Source organism: Oncorhynchus kisutch, unplaced genomic scaffold (assembly GCF_002021735.2).
Source record: "Oncorhynchus kisutch isolate 150728-3 unplaced genomic scaffold, Okis_V2 scaffold3711, whole genome shotgun sequence".
NCBI lineage: Eukaryota > Metazoa > Chordata > Actinopteri > Salmoniformes > Salmonidae > Oncorhynchus > Oncorhynchus kisutch.
The window spans coordinates 386729-407417 of record NW_022265656.1 but is presented as its reverse complement, the minus strand read 5'-3'; the positions used below and the strand labels follow the sequence as shown (position 1 = coordinate 407417).

General features: G+C 45.7%; 1 protein-coding gene across 1 annotated transcript in view; it reads left to right on the top strand.

The window, feature by feature from the left end:
• Positions 1-2507: 2507 nt before the first annotated feature.
• zfat (zinc finger and AT hook domain containing) overlaps positions 2508-20689 on the top strand; it is a 29572-nt gene continuing 11390 nt past the window's right edge. The window contains exons 1-11 of the mRNA XM_031820841.1: positions 2508-2608; positions 3480-3644; positions 4628-4909; positions 7180-7362; positions 8109-8256; positions 8577-8940; positions 9040-9726; positions 9793-10420; positions 10596-10828; positions 10974-11058; positions 11315-11464. Coding sequence (XP_031676701.1) covers positions 2590-2608; positions 3480-3644; positions 4628-4909; positions 7180-7362; positions 8109-8256; positions 8577-8940; positions 9040-9726; positions 9793-10420; positions 10596-10828; positions 10974-11058; positions 11315-11464 — 2944 coding nt within the window. The 5' untranslated portion in view covers positions 2508-2589. The remainder of the gene's footprint in view (positions 2609-3479; positions 3645-4627; positions 4910-7179; positions 7363-8108; positions 8257-8576; positions 8941-9039; positions 9727-9792; positions 10421-10595; positions 10829-10973; positions 11059-11314; positions 11465-20689) is intronic.

Genomic DNA, 20689 nt, shown 5'->3' with positions numbered 1-20689 from the left:
TGATGTCCAGTAGAGTTAGAGGACTCTCCCCTGATATCCAGTAAAGTTAGAGGACTCCCCCTGATATCGAGTAGAGTTAGAGGACCCCCCTGATATCCAGTAAGTTTACAGGACCCCCTGATGTTCCAGTAGAGTTAGAGGACTCCCCCTGATATCCAGTAGAGTTAGAGGACTCCCCCTGATATCCAGTAGAGTTAGAGGACTCCCCCTGATGTCCAGTAGAGTTAGAGGACCCCTGATATCCAGTAGAGTTAGAGGACCCCTTGATATCCAGTAGAGTTAGAGGACCCCCCTGATATCCAGTGGTTATAGATTCCAGAGAGACTCCCCCTGATATCCAGTAGAGTTAGAGGACTCCCCCTGATGTCTCAGTAGAGTTAGAGGGAGAACCGTAGTTCGCTACCTAGTAATCCATGTTTATGTTTAATATTGTGAAGCTACTTGTCGGCCTTTCTCCAGTTTACTTCTGCCCGTGTTAGCTTGCTAGCTTTGTGCTTGATTGCACTCTGCAGAGGTTAGCAGCACTAGCGGTAGCAAGCAGTACAAGTTCGTTTCGTTTTAAAAACCACATATATTAAAGTCAAGCAAGCTAGCTTCTCTATTTTCTCGGGAACTTGTTCTAATGCCGATTGAATTTATCAATGCTATAACTATCTTTTTTGTTACCTAATGTTCCTAACTAGCTTGTTTTTAGACTTATGATGTAGCAGGGCTCTGAATGTTTTCATAATGCAGATAAAGATTTGAAATGGAATGTTTTTCACACAACCCAGGTTTCTGAGTTAGTTACACCATTATTCTGGCAGATCGTTGAAATCCAACGTCAATCCAACGCCATCTCTGCTGTTTCTAAAATGACACCGTATGAGGGAGACATGGTCAATGGAATAACAACAACACTGAATGTTGTAATATATGGATAGATAAACTTGTCAGTATTGTCTTATTTGACTTGTTCATGTTTTCTCACAGCCCTGTAGGGGGCGACCAAGGTCAAAGTTCACTTTCAATTTCCTTAGCTGCTATTGTCAGTGACAGACTGCATACAGTAGTATCATCTTTACAGATATGTTCAGTGTGTTGTCAAGATTGGTTGCCTGGTACTGTAAACATCCCCGACTGGAAGCTGTGATGTACATGTTCTAGCTTTCAGTAGGGTGTTTGCTGCTCCATTCTTCCGCAGACTCCTAGACCAGTGTTGTTGTTTGTAGATCTAGGGCTGCATTCCAGTCAAAATTAGCACCTTCTCTTCCTCCCATCACTTGGAGTAAACCCTCCAGTGATGTATGTATGGCGAAGTGGATGAGGGAAGCGGTTGCAAGTAAAAGTGGATCGGGACCCACGGGAGGCTGCTGAGGGGAGGATGGCTCATAATAATGGCCAGAACTGCATGAATGGAATGGCATGCGTTTGATGTATTTGATACCATTCTGCTCCAGCCATTACCACAAGCCTGTCCTACCCTATTAAGATGCCACCAACCTCAGGTTTGCATCTGCATTTAAATAACTGAATGTTATTGTTTGTACATCTGGTGTTTCCCAGACACAAGTGAGTGTGCTTTACTTCCAGTTCTACTGCTGTGGAAATGGAAGTATCCATTCTGAGTGTAGTTACTGTAAACATCCTACACTCAGCTATAGCCTGTATGGAAGGCTGGGGAGAGGGTGTTTACTTGGCTGGCTTGGACAGCTTCAATCTGCATGGATGGGATTTAATGGATCACTCATGACGAGATGGAAAGATTTATTTTTGTATGAACATGCAATTGATTCCCATTGGTATTTTTTTATGAGAAACCTAACATGTAGAAGATGCAATCAATGGATGATATTTGGATGCATTGTCACCGATCAATAATGACAATACTGTTTGTTATTGCAAAAAATTAAACTTTGCAAATGTGGATTGATTGATTGACTTGACTGATTATTTTATTCATTGGAATGTTCAAATGTGTATTGATTAAGTGACTTTCTTTTATTCCTTGGAATGTTTATAATGTATATCACAGTTATAGCATACTATTAGCCTAACATTTTTATGGACCTGGTTAAAAATTGTAGTGATTGCTGAAGAAAATGCACATTCATTCACAAATTGAAATGTTTTGCCAGTTCACACACCTGTATTCAAAATCCATGTAGGCTACATTAATTTAAAGCTTAATCATTTCATCACATTATTTATATAAATTACAGTTTTCTACTGTTATGGGAACAAATTTAATAACCATTGAGCATATATATCTTGGCGTGAGTAACCAATCATGATATGTCAGAGGATTTGTAATAAGGAGAGTACTGTACACGATCCTATTCAAAAGAATGGAGTGGAAACCTTTTACAAATGTGTCAAGGGTAGACTATGCCTTCTGGTCATCCCAGCCACTGGGGGAGAACATCCCAAACCAGCCTGCTTTTCTCTCCACAGGAAGACTTTATCCGCCATATTTGTTGTCGCAGATTCGCCAGAAACCTTCCTCAAAACAAATAAAAATACGATTTTTCAATTACTTATTCAATAAGTAATGTAGATATAAATAAATGCACATGTAACTCTTGGGGTATTACGTTTTATTTTACAAACATGGCGACGTCAACTGCAGGTAAGTACTCGATTCGATTGTTTACCTTTCGTACAGTACTATGTCGAGAAATAACATTTCTTAGCTAGGTAAAAGTAGCAAGCTAGCCAACAGATGTAGTCAAATTACTCATGTGAAGTTTATTCTATGCTAAAAGTGGGGTACATAATTACCGTGACCAGCCACAACATTGACAGCACATTTATTGCAGCTAAATGTTCAGCCTAAAGTTATTAGATTTAGTTTGTAAAGAAAGTATTATCACGAAACTGTTCCTGTTCTCCCAGGGTTTAGCTAGCTTTATTCATACTGCTGAGGAGTCAGGAGTTCAACCATCTTTGCTGTTGCAGTGGTAGCTAAACCTGCCTGGAGAGCTACAGAGCAAACCAATAAACTATACTGCACTGACCTCATTCCATTTCTGTATTCCCAGCTTGTAGTTGCTAGGCTGGCTTGATCATGTAGGCCCTAGCTAGGGTTGAAATCAGTATTTTAACTGAAAGAAAGGTAGGTAGCTAGAGGAAAAATATACAGTCCCTGACCAAAGAATGAACCACGCAGAACGAACACTAAACACACGAGGAGACACACAAGCACAATGTAAAGGCCAATCCACTGCCAGCCTATTGAAAATATCTCATTTCCATTGAAGTAATTTAGCAGACACTCTTCTCCAGAGCGACTTACGTTTTCATTCTCTTCTTTTTCTTGCGTACTGGTCCCCCGTGGAAATCGAACTCACAATTCTGGCGTTGCAAGCACCATGCTCTACCAACTGTCAATTCAACTGTCAATGTGTAATGATTTTATTATTGGGCCGTCAACCTTTTCCACAGTAAAATTTGTACATAAACACACATTAATCTTGGCCTGCCTGGCTGTTAATTCACAGGTGGGACTTCCTCCATCTTCATGTGTAAACTGTGCAACCTGTTCTCTCCACACCGAGCACAGCTCCTCTCCCATGTGTCTGAGAAGCACCACACAGAGGGGCTCAACCCTGATGACATCATTGTGGCCCTCATGCCATTGACAGCTCCACTGGAGAATGGTGGAGGTGAGCACCTCCTCAAAGCAACCAGGGATACTAATGGTGGTGATCACCTCTTCAAAGCAGCCAGGGATACTAATAGTTGAGCTGAGCACCTCTTCAAAGCAGCCAGGGATACTAAGGGTGGAGGTGAGCACCTCTTCAAAGCAACCAGGGATACTAAGGGTGGAGGTGGAGGTGAACACCTCTTCAAAGCAGACAGGGATACAAATGGTGGAGGTGAGCACCTCTTCAAAGCAACCAGAGATATTAAGGGTGGAGGTGAGCACCTCTTCAAAGCAACCAGGGATACTAAGGGTGGAGGTGGAGGTGAACACCTCTTCAAAGCAGACAGGGATACAAATGGTGGAGGTGAGCACCTCTTCAAAGCAACCAGGGATACTAAGGGTGGAGGTGAGCACCTCTTCAAAGCAACCAGGGATACTAAGGGTGGAGGTGAACACCTCTTCAAAGCAACCAGGGATACTAAGGGTGGAGGTGGAGGTGAACACCTCTTCAAAGCAACCAGGGATACTAATAGTTGAGGTGAGCACCTCTTCAAAGCAGACAGGGAAACTAATAGTTGAGGTGAGCACCTCTTCAAAGCAGCCAGGGATACTAATAGTTGAGGTGAGCACCTCTTCAAAGCAGCCAGGGACACTAATGGTGGAGGTGAGCACCTCTTCAAAGCAGCCAGGGATACTAAGGGTGGAGGTGAGCACCTCTTCAAAGCAACCAGGGATACTAAGGGTGGAGGTGAACACCTCTTCAAAGCAACCAGGGATACTAACAACCGACCGTATTATGGTGTTTCTTTGTTTTTCAACGATCTGAATAATTGGCTACTCAGTGCCTCGGTAGTCCTTCAAACATTTGTAGCAGATTGTAATCCGATTTTGACAGCTCTTTTAATCCAGGACTAGGCTTAATTTGTGTCTGGGAAACCGGCCCTATAGGTCTGTCTGTGTGTAATAGAGTGATTGATGGCAGTGATCATATTTCCCCCACAGATAGCCCTGTTAAGAGAAAACGAGGACGTCCTAAGGGCTCAACCAAGAAGATTGTAGCTGATGGGCCCATGACAGAGACTACTAGCCCCAACCAGAAAAAGCAGAAACAACAGAAAGTAGAGGCGCAATCAGAAGCTGGGCCAGTGGACGAGGAAGAACCAGAGGACAACAATGCCCTGGACTGCAAGAAGTGCAACCGTGTGTTCGGCAACAGACGACAGATCATGAAACACATCTGCTTGATGGACCTCAGAGAGGATGAGGATCAGGAGGAGGACAACGGTATGTGTGAAGTCAACTGTTTTATGTCTGTTTAGAATAGATCGGAATAGAATAGTGCTTTATGGTCCATCTAGGGATATGTCCCAAATGGCATCCTATTTCCTATATAGTTCACTACTTTTTACCAGGGCCCATACACGACATGGCCAAAGGTATGTGGACACCTGCTCATCAGACATCTCATTCCAAAATCATGGGCATTAATATGGAGTTGGTCCCCCCTTTTGCTGGTGTAACAGCCTCCACTCTTCTGGGAAGGCTTTCTACTAGATGTTGTTGGAACATTGCTGTGGGGACTTGCTTCCATTCAGCCACAAGACTGAGGTTGGGTGATTAGGCCTGGCTCGCAGTCTGCGTTCCAATTCATCCCAAAGGTGTTCGATGGGGTTGAGGTCAGGGCTTTTTGCAGACCAGTCAAGTTCTTCCACAACAATCTCGACAAACCATTTCTGTATGAACCTCTCTCTGTGTACGGGGGTATTGTCATGCTGAAACAGGAAAGAGTCTTCACCAAACTGTTGCCACAAAGTTGGAAGCACAGAATCATCTAGAATGTCATTGTATGCTGTAGCGTTAAGCTTTCCCTTCTCTGGAACTAAGGGGCCTAGACCGAACCATGAAAAACAGCCCCAGACCATTATTCCTCCTCCACCAAACTTTACAGTTGGCACTATGCATTGGGACAGGTAGTGTTCTCCTGGCATCCACCAAACCCAGATTTGTCCATCAGACTGCCAGATGGTGAAGCGTGATTCCACTGCTCCAGAGTCCAATGGTGGCGAGCTTTACACCACTCCAGCCGAGGCTTGGCATTGTGCATGGGGATCTTAGGCTTATGTGCGGCTGCTCGGCCATGGAAACCCATTTCATGAAGCTCCCGACGAACAGTTATTGTGCTGACGTTGCTTCCAGAGGCAGTTTGGAACTCTGTAGTGAGTGTTGCAACAGAGGTTAGGCGATTTTTACGTGCCACGCACTTCAGCACTTGGCGGTCCCGTTCTGTGAGCATGTGTGGCCTACCACTTTGCGTCTGAGCCGTTGTTGCTCCTAGACGTTTCCACTTCCCAATAAAATCACTTACAGTTGACAGGGGCAGCTCTAGCAGGGCAGAAATTATACAAACTGACTTGTTGGAAAAGTGGCATCCAATGACGGTGCCACGTTGAAAGTCACTGAGTTCATCAGTAAGGCTGCCAATGTCTATCTATGGAGATGGCATGGATTGCATACACGCCCTTCCCGTCAAGCGTTCCACAGGGATGCTACCCCATGTTGACTCCAATGATCCCACAGTTGTGTCAAGTTGGCTGGATGTCCTTTGAGTGGTGGACCATTCTTGATACACACAGGAAACTGTTGAGCATGAAAAACCCAGCAGCGTTGCAGTTCTTGACACAATCTGGTTCTCCTGGCACCTACTACCATACCCCATTCAAAGGCACTTAAATCTTTTGTCTTGCCTATTCACCCTCTGAATGGCACACATACAAAATCCATGTCTCTGATTGAAGTGGATTTAGCAAGTGACATCAATAAGGCATCATAGCTTTCACCTGGATTCATCTGGTCAATCATGGAAAGAGCTATGTTCACCATCTAAATGTCTATATCAATATGTTCACCATCTAAATGTCTATATCAATATGTTCACCATCTAAATGTCTATATCAATATGTTCACCATCTAAATGTCTATATCAATATGTTCACCATCTAAATGTCTATATCAATATGTTCACCATCTAAATGTCTATATCAATATGTTCACCATCTAAATGTCTATATCAATATGTTCACCATCTAAATGTCTATATCAATATGTTCACCATCTAAATGTCTATATCAATATGTTCACCATCTAAATGTCTATATCAATATGTTCACCATCTAAATGTCTATATCAATATGTTCACCATCTAAATGTCTATATCTATATGTTCACCATCTAAATGTCTGTCTATATGTTCACCATCTAAATGTCTATACCATCTAAATGTCTATCTATATGTTCACCATCTAAATGCCTGTCCATATGTTTACCATCTAAATGTCTATATCAATATGTTCACCATCTAAATCTCTGTATCAATATGTTCACCATTTAAATGTCTATATCAATATGTTCACCATTTAAATGTCTATATCAATATATTCACCATCAAAATGTCTATATCTATACCATCTAAATGTCTGTCTATATGTTCACCATCTAAATGTCTATCTGCTCTGTTTTATTGATTGATGCTTAGTTTTCATGATCTCTCCCCACAGACAAAGAGTTTGAGGCTCAACCTGGCGCAGCAGAAGGCAAAGAGGAGGATGGGGAGAGAAGCTCAAAGAGGCCACGGCCACTCCGCTCTGAGAGGGTTTCTCTTGTGAAGGAGCAGGAACCAGCAGGAGGCCCCAAGAACCCCATCATCAGTGTGGTTCTGACCGCTCATGAGGCACTTCCTGGTAAGTTACAACTACATTATCATCAGTGTGGTTCTGACCGCTCATGAGGCACTTCCTGGTAAGTTACAACTACATTATCATCAGTGTGGTTCTGACCGCTCATGAGGCACATTATCAGTGTGGTTCTGACCACTCATGAGGCACTTCCTGGTAAGCTACAACTATATTATGCCTGCGCCTCAAATGGCACCCTACTACCTACACGGTGTTATAATTTTGACCAGGGCCCATAGGGAATAGGCTGTAGGGAATAGGCTGTAGGGAATAGGCTGTAGGGAATAGGCTGTAGGGAATAGACTGTAGGGAATAGGCTGTAGGGAATAGGCTGTAGGGAATAGGCTGTAGGGAATAGGCTGTAGGGAATAGGCTGTAGGGAATAGACTGTAGGGAATAGGCTGTAGGGAATAGGCTGTAGGGAATAGGCTGTAGGGAATAGGCTGTAGGGAATAGGCTGTAGGGAATAGGCTGTAGGGAATAGGCTGTACTGTAGGGAATAGGCTGTAGGGAATAGGCTGTAGGGAATAGGCTGTAGGGAATAGGCTGTAGGGAATAGGATGCACGTGGATCAACCAGAGGATCTTCAGATTTTATCCAGAAAAGTATAGATTCACAATGTTGCTGTTGGTACATTTTCAGAGTTTTATGTATGAAAAATCAAGAAAGTTTATAGTCTATGTATTCCCGATGACTTGTCTTTGTACCTAGGCTGTATAAACTTTTATCTGTCTGTGTATTTGTTTATTTAGGTGCGACAAGGATAGTGCCGATCGAGGCCACCCCGGCAGAGCCGGTTGCTCCAGCAGACACAGACCCTCAGGAGGCAGGACAGAAGAGAGGATTTCAGGAATATTCCATACAACAAGCTGCTTATGAAGTGCCATTAAAGTCAAACAGGTACAGACGTTTGGGTTGTTCACCACACAGCAGTTGAAGATGAAGTACCCAGACTGTATTGTGGCGTTAATAAACATAATGATGTATTGAGTGAACTGAATCAATGTAGTCTACAGTATTATTAAGCATTGGAAAATGTCATAGTCTATATGTAACACTTTAATGGATGTGTCAACAACAGATTTCAGCATTGTCACTGTAGATACAAACATCATGTTTTTGCTATAGCGCAAATATAATTTTGGCAAGTTATTTTGGAAAAAGAGCAACACATATTTGGTTCTACTGTATGTGTATTGCAACATCCCTCGTTCATACAGAATAGGACAGACCCAGTTGAAGATCTTCACCTGCGAATACTGCAACAAGGTCTTCAAGTTCCGCCACTCGTTGCAGGCCCATCTGCGAACCCACACCAACGAGAAACCCTTCAAGTGCCCACACTGTGACTACGCCAGTGCCATCAAAGCCAACCTCAGTGTTCACTTGCGCAAGCACACGGGAGAGAAGTTCAGCTGTGAACACTGCTCCTTCCAGTGCCTCAGCAAGGGCCACCTCAAGGTGCACGTGGAGAGAGTTCACCACAAGATCAAGCAGCACTGTCTCTTCTGCAAAAAGAAGTACTCTGATGTCAAGAACCTGCTGAAACACATGAGGGAGAGCCACGACCTAGAGGACAAGAAGGTGACGGACCTCTCTCTTTTTAAAAATCATATGCCTTTATACTGTCTTTATTATGAGATCTTATTGATGTAGATATTAATAACATGTATTATGATGTAGGTGAAGGACTCGTACCATGAGTATAGTCTACAGACCAGGGAAGGCAAGAGGCAGCTCCTCTACGACTGCCAGATCTGCGACCGCAAGTTCAAGAACGAGCTGGACCGTGACCGCCACATGATGGTTCACGGTAGCGAGAGGCCGTTCGGCTGCGAGCTGTGTGACCACGGCTGCACCAAGTTTCAGGCTCTCCAGGCTCACGTCCGTAAGCATCCCTTCCTCTACGTATGTGCCGCCTGCCAGCAGAAGTTTGTCAGCTCCGTGCGGCTGAAGGCCCACCTGAAGGAGGCTCACCCAGAGTCAGAGGAGGCGGTTGGGTTCTCAGAGTCCATCAACAGCAGCTTCTGTCTGCTGGAGCCGGGGGATGACATCAAGAGAGAGATGCTGAGACAGGATGAGATCAGGATGGCTGAGGAGCTATCTCTACTCAACGCCCAGCAGGAGGAGGAGGAGGCCCTCGCTGGTGACCCCTCAGAGGAACAGGAGGAGGCCCTCGCTGGTGACCCCTCAGAGGAACAGGAGGAGGCCCTCGCTGGTGACCCTTCAGAGGAACAGGAGGAGGCCCTCGCTGGTGACCCCTCAGAGGAACAGGAGGAGGAGGCCCTCGCTGGTGACCCCTCAGAGGAACAGGAGGAGGAGGCCCTCGCTGGTGACCCCTCAGAGGAACAGGAGGAGGAGGAGGAGGAGGCCCTCGCTGGTGACCCCTCAGAGGAGCAGGAGGAGGGGGAGGGAGAGGAACAGGAGGAGGGGGAGGGAGAGGAACAGGAGGAGGAGGAGGGGGAGGGAGAGGAACAGGAGGAGGGGGAGGGAGAGGAACAGGAGGAAGGACTGGGAGAGGGGGAAGAACAGGTGGTCCCTGATCTGGGGCCTGAGGAGACATGCGTGTTAAATCAACCTGCACAAGAGACTGAGACTCTACAAGACAGAACTGAACCAATCAGTCCTGAACAAACCCAGACAGCAAGCAAAGGCACGACCCAGGAAGTAATCAGTGAGGAGAGACCTGATAAGACACTGATGGAGGAAGACAAGCCTCATGGGGAGAATGACGTCATTGTGGCTGAACAAGACACTTTGGTAGAAAGGCCTTCAGGCAAGGAGGAGTCAGTGGTGGGCCACCAGCAGCATCCAGATGAAGACAAAGGTTCTTCATCAACATCACAAGGTCACGTTGAGGAGACTCTCCGGTCTTTGGTTCTGATTCAGGGGGAGGTCATAGGTCAAACAAACGCTTCAGCTGGCCCACAAGGAGAAGATGGCACAACGGAGGAGAGGAGCGCTTTCCAACAGATTCTAGATAAGTTGCAGAAAAGGCAGCTGAACATGGTTGTCTTTGACAGAATCCGAAAAGTATACGGAGACCTGGAATGTGAATACTGTGGTAAGAATATATCACACAAATATATTGACATAGGAAACCATTTTCTAGCAGTATAAGTTGCATTTTTACAAGAGTTTGTAATTTGAGCTATTTCATCATTTCCTGTGTGTTGGTAATTCATCTGTAAACCAGCTGTTTTTTTTAAGCCACATGTGTTTTGTTGTTCCCCATCTAGGAAAGCTCTTCTGGTACCAAGTGCACTACAACATGCATGTGCGTACTCACACAAAAGAGCATCTACATTACTGTACCCAGTGCAGCTATTCGTCCATCACCAAGAACTGTCTGAAGCGTCATCTGATCCAGAGACACAGTAACATCCTGCTCCAGTGCCCCATGGAACACTGTCAGTACTGCACACCTGACAAGTACAAGCTGCAGGCCCACCTCAAAACACACTTTGACAATGTGAGTCTGGGGCCGGGGCCCAAATGGAACCCTACTTTTGACCAGGGCCCATAGGGGGTCACAATTATGATCATTATTACATTGAAATGTCTGTTTGTTGACGATTGTGGATTCTTAACATCATCAATTGAATCCAATATTAAAGGAGAAGAAAAGCGTTGCCTGCCCTGTGTGTGAGGAAACGTTCACTGAAGATAAACTCAAGCATCATATCAAGAACATTCATCCAGGTAAGAGACCGGAACTAAACCTACTCTTTAGTGTTCTATTACAACAGCAGAGTGTTAATCATGTTTAAATCCAAAAATATCATAGCCATTTCCTGATTGGAGCCAGGCAGGAAGGTAAGTAAGCCTCGTCAGAGCCAGAACGGCCCATAGGGCAGGAGCCTAATCCTGTTTCTGAATCTTGAGACAGCTTTAATGTACATGTACAGCCCCTGGACAGGACGCTGGCTATGTAGGTTAAACCATCTCTTATCTGCAGATACGCCGATGAATACAATCTCCGAGGCGCTTGGGGTACGGGTGCAGGTGAAGGGCTTGATCGGGAAGAGAGCGTCTAAGTGTCCTTACTGTGACAGCTACTTCATGAGGAACGGAGCTGATCTGCAGCAGCACATCTGGGCTCACCAAGGTAGGACAATCAAACTCATTAGGCTGCGTACCAAATGCCATCCTATTCCCTATAATGAGTTCTACTGTTGGACTCTGAGGTGGCCCGAAGTGGTTTTCTACACAATAGGCAATAGAAACTACCACACTTAACTTTTTAGAGGAACGTTTTGCTTGCAACGAATGTGATGTGTGCTTGTCTTATCGCTGTGATATGTGCTTGTCTTATCACTGTGATGTGTGCTTGTCTTATCGCTGTGATGTGTGCTTGTCTTATCGCTGTGATGTGTGCTTGTCTTATCGCTGTGATGTGTGCTTGTCTTATCGCTGTGATGTGTGCTTGTCTTATCGCTGTGATGTGTGCTTGTCTTATCGCTGTGATGTGTGCTTGTCTTATCGCTGTGATGTGTGCTTGTCTTATCGCTGTGATGTGTGCTTGTCTTATCGCTGTGATATGTGCTTGTCTTGTCGCTGTGATGTGTGCTTGTCTTATTGCTGTGATGTGTGCTTGTCTTATCGCTGTGATGTGTGCTTGTCTTATCGCTATGATGTGTGCTTGTCTTATCGCTGTGATGTGAGCTTGTCTTATCGCTGTGATGTGTGCTTGTGATGTGTACTTGTCTTATCGCTGTGATGTGTGCTTGTCTTATCGCTGTGATGTGTGCTTGTCTTATCGCTGTGATATGTGCTTGTCTTGTCGCTGTGATGTGTGCTTGTCTTATCGCTGTGATGTGTGCTTGTCTTATCGCTGTGATGTGTGCTTGTCTTATTGCTGTGATGTGTGCTTGTCTTATCGCTGTGATGTGTGCTTGTCTTATCGGTGTGATGTGTGCTTGTCTTATCGCTGTGATGTGTGCTTGTCTTATCGTTGTGATGTGAGCTTGTCTTATCACTGTGATGTGAGCTTGTCTTATCGCTGTGATGTGTGCTTGTGATGTGTGCTTGCCTTATCGCTGTGATGTGTGCTTGTCTTATCGCTGTGATGTGTGCTTGTCTTGTCGCTGTGATGTGTGCTTGTCTTGTCGCTGTGATGTGTGCTTGTCTTGTCGCTGTGATGTGTGCTTGTCTTGTCGCTGTGATGTGTGCTTGTCTTGTCGCTGTGATGTGTGCTTGTCTTGTCGCTGTGATGTGTGCTTGTCTTATCGCTGTGATGTGTGCTTGTCTTATCGCTGTGATGTGTGCTTGTCTTGTCGCTGTGATGTGTGCTTGTCTTGTCGCTGTGGTGTGTGCTTGTCTTATCGCTGTGGTGTGTGCTTGTCTTATCGCTGTGATGTGTGCTTGTCTTGTCGCTGTGATGTGTGCTTGTCTTGTCGCTGTGATGTGTGCTTGTCTTGTCGCTGTGATGTGTGCTTGTCTTATCGCTGTGATGTGTGCTTGTCTTATCGCTGTGATGAGTGCTTGTCTTGTCGCTGTGATGAGTGCTTGTCTTGTCGCTGTGATGTGTGCTTGTCTTGTCGCTGTGATGTGTGCTTGTCTTATCGCTGTGATGTGTGCTTGTCTTATCGCTGTGATGTGAGCTTGTCTTATCGCTGTGATGTGTGCTTGTCTTATCGCTGTGATGTGAGCTTGTCTTATCGCTGTGTTGTGTGCTTGTCTTATCGCTGTGATGTGAGCTTGTCTTATCGCTGTGATGTGTGCTTGTGATGTGTGCTTGTCTTATCGCTGTGGTGTGTGCTTGTCTTATCGCTGTGATGTGTGCTTGTCTTATCGCTGTGATGTGAGCTTGTCTTATTGCTGTGATGTGTGCTTGTGATGTGTACTTGTCTTATCGCTGTGATGTGAGCTTGTCTTATCGCTGTGATGTGTGCTTGTGATGTGTGCTTGTCTTATCGCTGTGATGTGTGCTTGTCTTATCGCTGTGATGTGTGCTTGTCTTATCGCTGTGATGTGTGCTTGTCTTATCGCTGTGATGTGAGCTTGTCTTATTGCTGTGATGTGTGCTTGTGATGTGTACTTGTCTTATCGCTGTGATGTGTGCTTGTCTTATCGCTGTGATGTGTGCTTGTCTTGTCGCTGTGATGTGTGCTTGTCTTGTCGCTGTGATGTGTGCTTGTCTTGTCGCTGTGATGTGTGCTTGTCTTGTCGCTGTGATGTGTGCTTGTCTTGTCGCTGTGATGTGTGCTTGTCTTGTCGCTGTGATGTGTGCTTGTCTTATCGCTGTGATGTGTGCTTGTCTTATCGCTGTGATGTGTGCTTGTCTTATCGCTGTGATGTGTGCTTGTCTTGTCGCTGTGATGTGTGCTTGTCTTGTCGCTGTGATGTGTGCTTGTCTTGTCGCTGTGATGTGTGCTTGTCTTATCGCTGTGATGTGTGCTTGTCTTATCGCTGTGATGTGTGCTTGTCTTGTCGCTGTGATGTTTGCTTGTCTTGTCGCTGTGATGTGTGCTTGTCTTATCGCTGTGATGTGTGCTTGTCTTATCGCTGTGATGTGTGCTTGTCTTATCGCTGTGATGTGTGCTTGTCTTATCGCTGTGATGTGAGCTTGTCTTATCGCTGTGATGTGAGCTTGTCTTATTGCTGTGATGTGTGCTTGTGATGTGTGCTTGTCTTATCGCTGTGATGTGTGCTTGTCTTATCGCTGTGATGTGTGCATGTCTTATCGCTGTGATGTGTGCTTGTCTTATCGCTGTGATGTGAGCTTATCTTATCACTGTGATGTGAGCTTGTCTTATCGCTGTGATGTGTGCTTGTCTTGTCGCTGTGATATGTGCTTGTCTTGTCGCTGTGATGTGTGCTTGTCTTATCGCTGTGATGTGTGCTTGTCTTATCGCTGTGGTGTGTGCTTGTCTTATCGCTGTGATGTGTGCTTGTCTTATCGCTGTGATGTGTGCTTGTCTTGTTGCTGTGATGTGTGCTTGTCTTGTCGCTGTGATGTGTGCTTGTCTTGTCGCTGTGATGTGTGCTTGTCTTATCGCTGTGATGTGTGCTTGTCTTGTCGCTGTGATGTGTGCTTGTCTTGTCGCTGTGATGTGTGCTTGTCTTGTCGCTGTGATGTGTGCTTGTCTTGTCGCTGTGATGTGTGCTTGTCTTGTCGCTGTGATGTGTGCTTGTCTTATCGCTGTGATGTGTGCTTGTCTTATCGCTGTGATGTGTGCTTGTCTTATTGCTGTGATGTGTGCTTGTCTTATCGCTGTGATGTGTGCTTGTCTTATCGCTGTGATGTGTGCTTGTCTTATCGCTGTGATGTGTGCTTGTCTTATCGTTGTGATGTGAGCTTGTCTTATCACTGTGATGTGAGCTTGTCTTATCGCTGTGATGTGTGCTTGTGATGTGTGCTTGTCTTGTCGCTGTGATGTGTGCTTGTCTTGTCGCTGTGATGTGTGCTTGTCTTGTCGCTGTGATGTGTGCTTGTCTTGTCGCTGTGATGTGTGCTTGTCTTGTCGCTGTGATGTGTGCTTGTCTTGTCGCTGTGATGGGTGCTTGTCTTATCGCTGTGATGTGTGCTTGTCTTATCGCTGTGATGTGTGCTTGTCTTGTCGCTGTGATGTGTGCTTGTCTTGTCGCTGTGGTGTGTGCTTGTCTTATCGCTGTGGTGTGTGCTTGTCTTATCGCTGTGATGTGTGCTTGTCTTGTCGCTGTGATGTGTGCTTGTCTTGTCGCTGTGATGTGTGCTTGTCTTATCGCTGTGATGTGTGCTTGTCTTATCGCTGTGATGTGTGCCTGTCTTGTCGCTGTGATGTGTGCTTGTCTTGTCGCTGTGGTGTGTGCTTGTCTTATCGCTGTGGTGTGTGCTTGTCTTATCGCTGTGATGTGTGCTTGTCTTGTCGCTGTGATGTGTGCTTGTCTTGTCGCTGTGATGTGTGCTTGTCTTATCGCTGTGATGTGTGCTTGTCTTATCGCTGTGATGAGTGCTTGTCTTGTCGCTGTGATGAGTGCTTGTCTTGTCGCTGTGATGTGTGCTTGTCTTGTCGCTGTGATGTGTGCTTGTCTTATCGCTGTGATGTGTGCTTGTCTTATCGCTGTGATGTGAGCTTGTCTTATCGCTGTGATGTGTGCTTGTCTTATCGCTGTGATGTGTGCTTGTCTTATCGCTGTGTTGTGTGCTTGTCTTATCGCTGTGATGTGAGCTTGTCTTATCGCTGTGATGTGTGCTTGTGATGTGTGCTTGTCTTATCGCTGTGGTGTGTGCTTGTCTTATCGCTGTGGTGTGTGCTTGTCTTATCGCTGTGATGTGTGCTTGTCTTATCGCTGTGATGTGAGCTTGTCTTATTGCTGTGATGTGTGCTTGTGATGTGTACTTGTCTTATCGCTGTGATGTGAGCTTGTCTTATCGCTGTGATGTGTGCTTGTGATGTGTGCTTGTCTTATCGCTGTGATGTGTGCTTGTCTTATCGCTGTGATGTGTGCTTGTCTTATCGCTGTGATGTGTGCTTGTCTTATCGCTGTGATGTGAGCTTGTCTTATTGCTGTGATGTGTGCTTGTGATGTGTACTTGTCTTATCGCTGTGATGTGTGCTTGTCTTATCGCTGTGATGTGTGCTTGTCTTGTCGCTGTGATGTGTGCTTGTCTTGTCGCTGTGATGTGTGCTTGTCTTGTCGTTGTGATGTGTGCTTGTCTTGTCGCTGTGATGTGTGCTTGTCTTGTCGCTGTGATGTGTGCTTGTCTTGTCGCTGTGATGTGTGCTTGTCTTGTCGCTGTGATGTGTGCTTGTCTTATCGCTGTGATGTGTGCTTGTCTTATCGCTGTGATGTGTGCTTGTCTTATCGCTGTGATGTGTGCTTGTCTTGTCGCTGTGATGTGTGCTTGTCTTGTCGCTGTGATGTGTGCTTGTCTTGTCGCTGTGATGTGTGCTTGTCTTATCGCTGTGATGTGTGCTTGTCTTATCGCTGTGATGTGTGCTTGTCTTGTCGCTGTGATGTTTGCTTGTCTTGTCGCTGTGATGTGTGCTTGTCTTATCGCTGTGTGATGTGTGCTTGTCTTATCGCTGTGATGTGTGCTTGTCTTATCGCTGTGATGTGTGCTTGTCTTATCGCTGTGATGTGAGCTTGTCTTATCGCTGTGATGTGTGCTTGTCTTATCGCTGTGATGTGAGCTTGTCTTATCGCTGTGATGTGAGCTTGTCTTATTGCTGTGATGTGTGCTTGTGATGTGTGCTTGTCTTATCGCTGTGATGTGTGCTTGTCTTATCGCTGTGATGTGTGCATGTCTTATCGCTGTGATGTGTGCTTGTCTTATCGCTGTGATGTGAGCTTATCTTATCACTGTGATGTGAGCTTGTCTTATCGCTGTGATGTGTGCTTGTCTTGTCGCTGTGATGTGTGCTTGTCTTGTCGCTGTGATGTGTGCTTGTCTTATCGCTGTGATGTGTGCTTGTCTTATCGCTGTGATGTGTGCTTGTCTTATCGCTGTGATGTGTGCTTGTCTTATCGCTGTGATGTGTGCTTGTCTTGTTGCTGTGATGTGTGCTTGTCTTGTCGCTGTGATGTGTGCTTGTCTTGTCGCTGTGATGTGTGCTTGTCTTATCGCTGTGATGTGTGCTTGTCTTGTCGCTGTGATGTGTGCTTGTCTTGTCGCTGTGATGTGTGCTTGTCTTGTCGCTGTGATGTGTGCTTGTCTTGTCGCTGTGATGTGTGCTTGTCTTGTCGCTGTGATGTGTGCTTGTCTTATCGCTGTGATGTGTGCTTGTCTTATCGCTGTGATGTGTGCTTGTCTTATTGCTGTGATGTGTGCTTGTCTTATCGCTGTGATGTGTGCTTGTCTTATCGCTGTGATGTGTGCTTGTCTTATCGCTGTGATGTGTGCTTGTCTTATCGTTGTGATGTGAGCTTGTCTTATCACTGTGATGTGAGCTTGTCTTATCGCTGTGATGTGTGCTTGTGATGTGTGCTTGTCTTGTCGCTGTGATGTGTGCTTGTCTGTCGCTGTGATGTGTGCTTGTCGCTGTGATGTGTGCTTGTCTTGTCGCTGTGATGTGTGCTTGTCTTGTCGCTGTGATGTGTGCTTGTCTTGTCGCTGTGATGTGTGCTTGTCTTGTCGCTGTGATGTGTGCTTGTCTTGTCGCTGTGATGTGTGCTTGTCTTATCGCTGTGATGTGTGCTTGTCTTGTCGCTGTGATGTGTGCTTGTCTTGTCGCTGTGGTGTGTGCTTGTCTTATCGCTGTGGTGTGTGCTTGTCTTATCGCTGTGATGTGTGCTTGTCTTGTCGCTGTGATGTGTGCTTGTCTTGTCGCTGTGATGTGTGCTTGTCTTGTCGCTGTGATGTGTGCTTGTCTTATCGCTGTGATGTGTGCTTGTCTTATCGCTGTGATGTGAGCTTGTCTTATCGCTGTGATGTGTGCTTGTCTTATCGCTGTGATGTGAGCTTGTCTTATCGCTGTGATGTGTGCTTGTCTTATCGCTGTGATGTGAGCTTGTCTTATCGCTGTGATGTGTGCTTGTGATGTGTGCTTGTCTTATCGCTGTGATGTGTGCTTGTCTTATCGCTGTGATGTGTGCTTGTCTTATCGCTGTGATGTGAGCTTGTCTTATTGCTGTGATGTGTGCTTGTGATGTGTACTTGTCTTATCGCTGTGATGTGAGCTTGTCTTATCGCTGTGATGTGTGCTTGTGATGTGTGCTTGTCTTATCGCTGTGATGTGTGCTTGTCTTATCGCTGTGATGTGTGCTTGTCTTATCGCTGTGATGTGTGCTTGTCTTATTGCTGTGATGTGTGCTTGTCTTATCGCTGTGATGTGAGCTTGTCTTATTGCTGTGATGTGTGCTTGTGATGTGTACTTGTCTTATCGCTGTGATGTGTGCTTGTCTTATCGCTGTGATGTGTGCTTGTCTTGTCGCTGTGATGTGTGCTTGTCTTGTCGCTGTGATGTGTGCTTGTCTTATCGCTGTGATGTGTGCTTGTCTTATTGCTGTGATGTGTGCTTGTGATGTGTACTTGTCTTATCGCTGTGATGTGTGCTTGTCTTATCGCTGTGATGTGTGCTTGTCTTGTCGCTGTGATGTGTGCTTGTCTTGTCGCTGTGATGTGTGCTTGTCTTGTCGCTGTGATGTGTGCTTGTCTTGTCGCTGTGATGTGTGCTTGTCTTATCGCTGTGGTGTGAGCTTGTCTTATCGCTGTGATGTGTGCTTGTCTTATCGCTGTGATGTGAGCTTGTCTTATCGCTGTGTTGTGTGCTTGTCTTATCGCTGTGATGTGAGCTTGTCTTATCGCTGTGATGTGTGCTTGTGATGTGTGCTTGTCTTATCGCTGTGGTGTGTGCTTGTCTTATCGCTGTGATGTGTGCTTGTCTTATCGCTGTGATGTGAGCTTGTCTTATTGCTGTGATGTGTGCTTGTGATGTGTACTTGTCTTATCGCTGTGATGTGAGCTTGTCTTATCGCTGTGATGTGTGCTTGTGATGTGTGCTTGTCTTATCGCTGTGATGTGTGCTTGTCTTATCGCTGTGATGTGTGCTTGTCTTATCGCTGTGATGTGTGCTTGTCTTATCGCTGTGATGTGAGCTTGTCTTATTGCTGTGATGTGTGCTTGTGATGTGTACTTGTCTTATCGCTGTGATGTGTGCTTGTCTTATCGCTTTGATGTGTGCTTGTCTTGTCGCTGTGATGTGTGCTTGTCTTGTCGCTGTGATGTGTGCTTGTCTTGTCGCTGTGATGTGTGCTTGTCTTGTCGCTGTGATGTGTGCTTGTCTTGTCGCTGTGATGTGTGCTTGTCTTGTCGCTGTGATGTGTGCTTGTCTTATCGCTGTGATGTGTGCTTGTCTTATCGCTGTGATGTGTGCTTGTCTTATCGCTGTGATGTGTGCTTGTCTTGTCGCTGTGATGTGTGCTTGTCTTGTCGCTGTGATGTGTGCTTGTCTTGTCGCTGTGATGTGTGCTTGTCTTATCGCTGTGATGTGTGCTTGTCTTATCGCTGTGATGTGTGCTTGTCTTGTCGCTGTGATGTTTGCTTGTCTTGTCGCTGTGATGTGTGCTTGTCTTATCGCTGTGATGTGTGCTTGTCTTATCGCTGTGATGTGTGCTTGTCTTATCGCTGTGATGTGTGCTTGTCTTATCGCTGTGATGTGAGCTTGTCTTATCGCTGTGATGTGTGCTTGTCTTATCGCTGTGATGTGAGCTTGTCTTATCGCTGTGATGTGAGCTTGTCTTATTGCTGTGATGTGTGCTTGTGATGTGTGCTTGTCTTATCGCTGTGATGTGTGCTTGTCTTATCGCTGTGATGTGTGCATGTCTTATCGCTGTGATGTGTGCTTGTCTTATCGCTGTGATGTGAGCTTATCTTATCACTGTGATGTGAGCTTGTCTTATCGCTGTGATGTGTGCTTGTCTTGTCGCTGTGATGTGTGCTTGTCTTGTCGCTGTGATGTGTGCTTGTCTTATCGCTGTGATGTGTGCTTGTCTTATCGCTGTGATGTGTGCTTGTCTTATCGCTGTGATGTGTGCTTGTCTTATCGCTGTGATGTGTGCTTGTCTTGTTGCTGTGATGTGTGCTTGTCTTGTCGCTGTGATGTGTGCTTGTCTTGTCGCTGTGATGTGTGCTTGTCTTATCGCTGTGATGTGTGCTTGTCTTGTCGCTGTGATGTGTGCTTGTCTTGTCGCTGTGATGTGTGCTTGTCTTGTCGCTGTGATGTGTGCTTGTCTTGTCGCTGTGATGTGTGCTTGTCTTGTCGCTGTGATGTGTGCTTGTCTTATCGCTGTGATGTGTGCTTGTCTTATCGCTGTGATGTGTGCTTGTCTTATTGCTGTGATGTGTGCTTGTCTTATCGCTGTGATGTGTGCTTGTCTTATCGCTGTGATGTGTGCTTGTCTTATCGCTGTGATGTGTGCTTGTCTTATCGTTGTGATGTGAGCTTGTCTTATCACTGTGATGTGAGCTTGTCTTATCGCTGTGATGTGTGCTTGTGATGTGTGCTTGTCTTGTCGCTGTGATGTGTGCTTGTCTTGTCGCTGTGATGTGTGCTTGTCTTGTCGCTGTGATGTGTGCTTGTCTTGTCGCTGTGATGTGTGCTTGTCTTGTCGCTGTGATGTGTGCTTGTCTTGTCGCTGTGATGTGTGCTTGTCTTATCGCTGTGATGTGTGCTTGTCTTATCGCTGTGATGTGTGCTTGTCTTGTCGCTGTGATGTGTGCTTGTCTTGTCGCTGTGGTGTGTGCTTGTCTTATCGCTGTGGTGTGTGCTTGTCTTATCGCTGTGATGTGTGCTTGTCTTGTCGCTGTGATGTGTGCTTGTCTTGTCGCTGTGATGTGTGCTTGTCTTGTCGCTGTGATGTGTGCTTGTCTTATCGCTGTGATGTGTGCTTGTCTTATCGCTGTGAT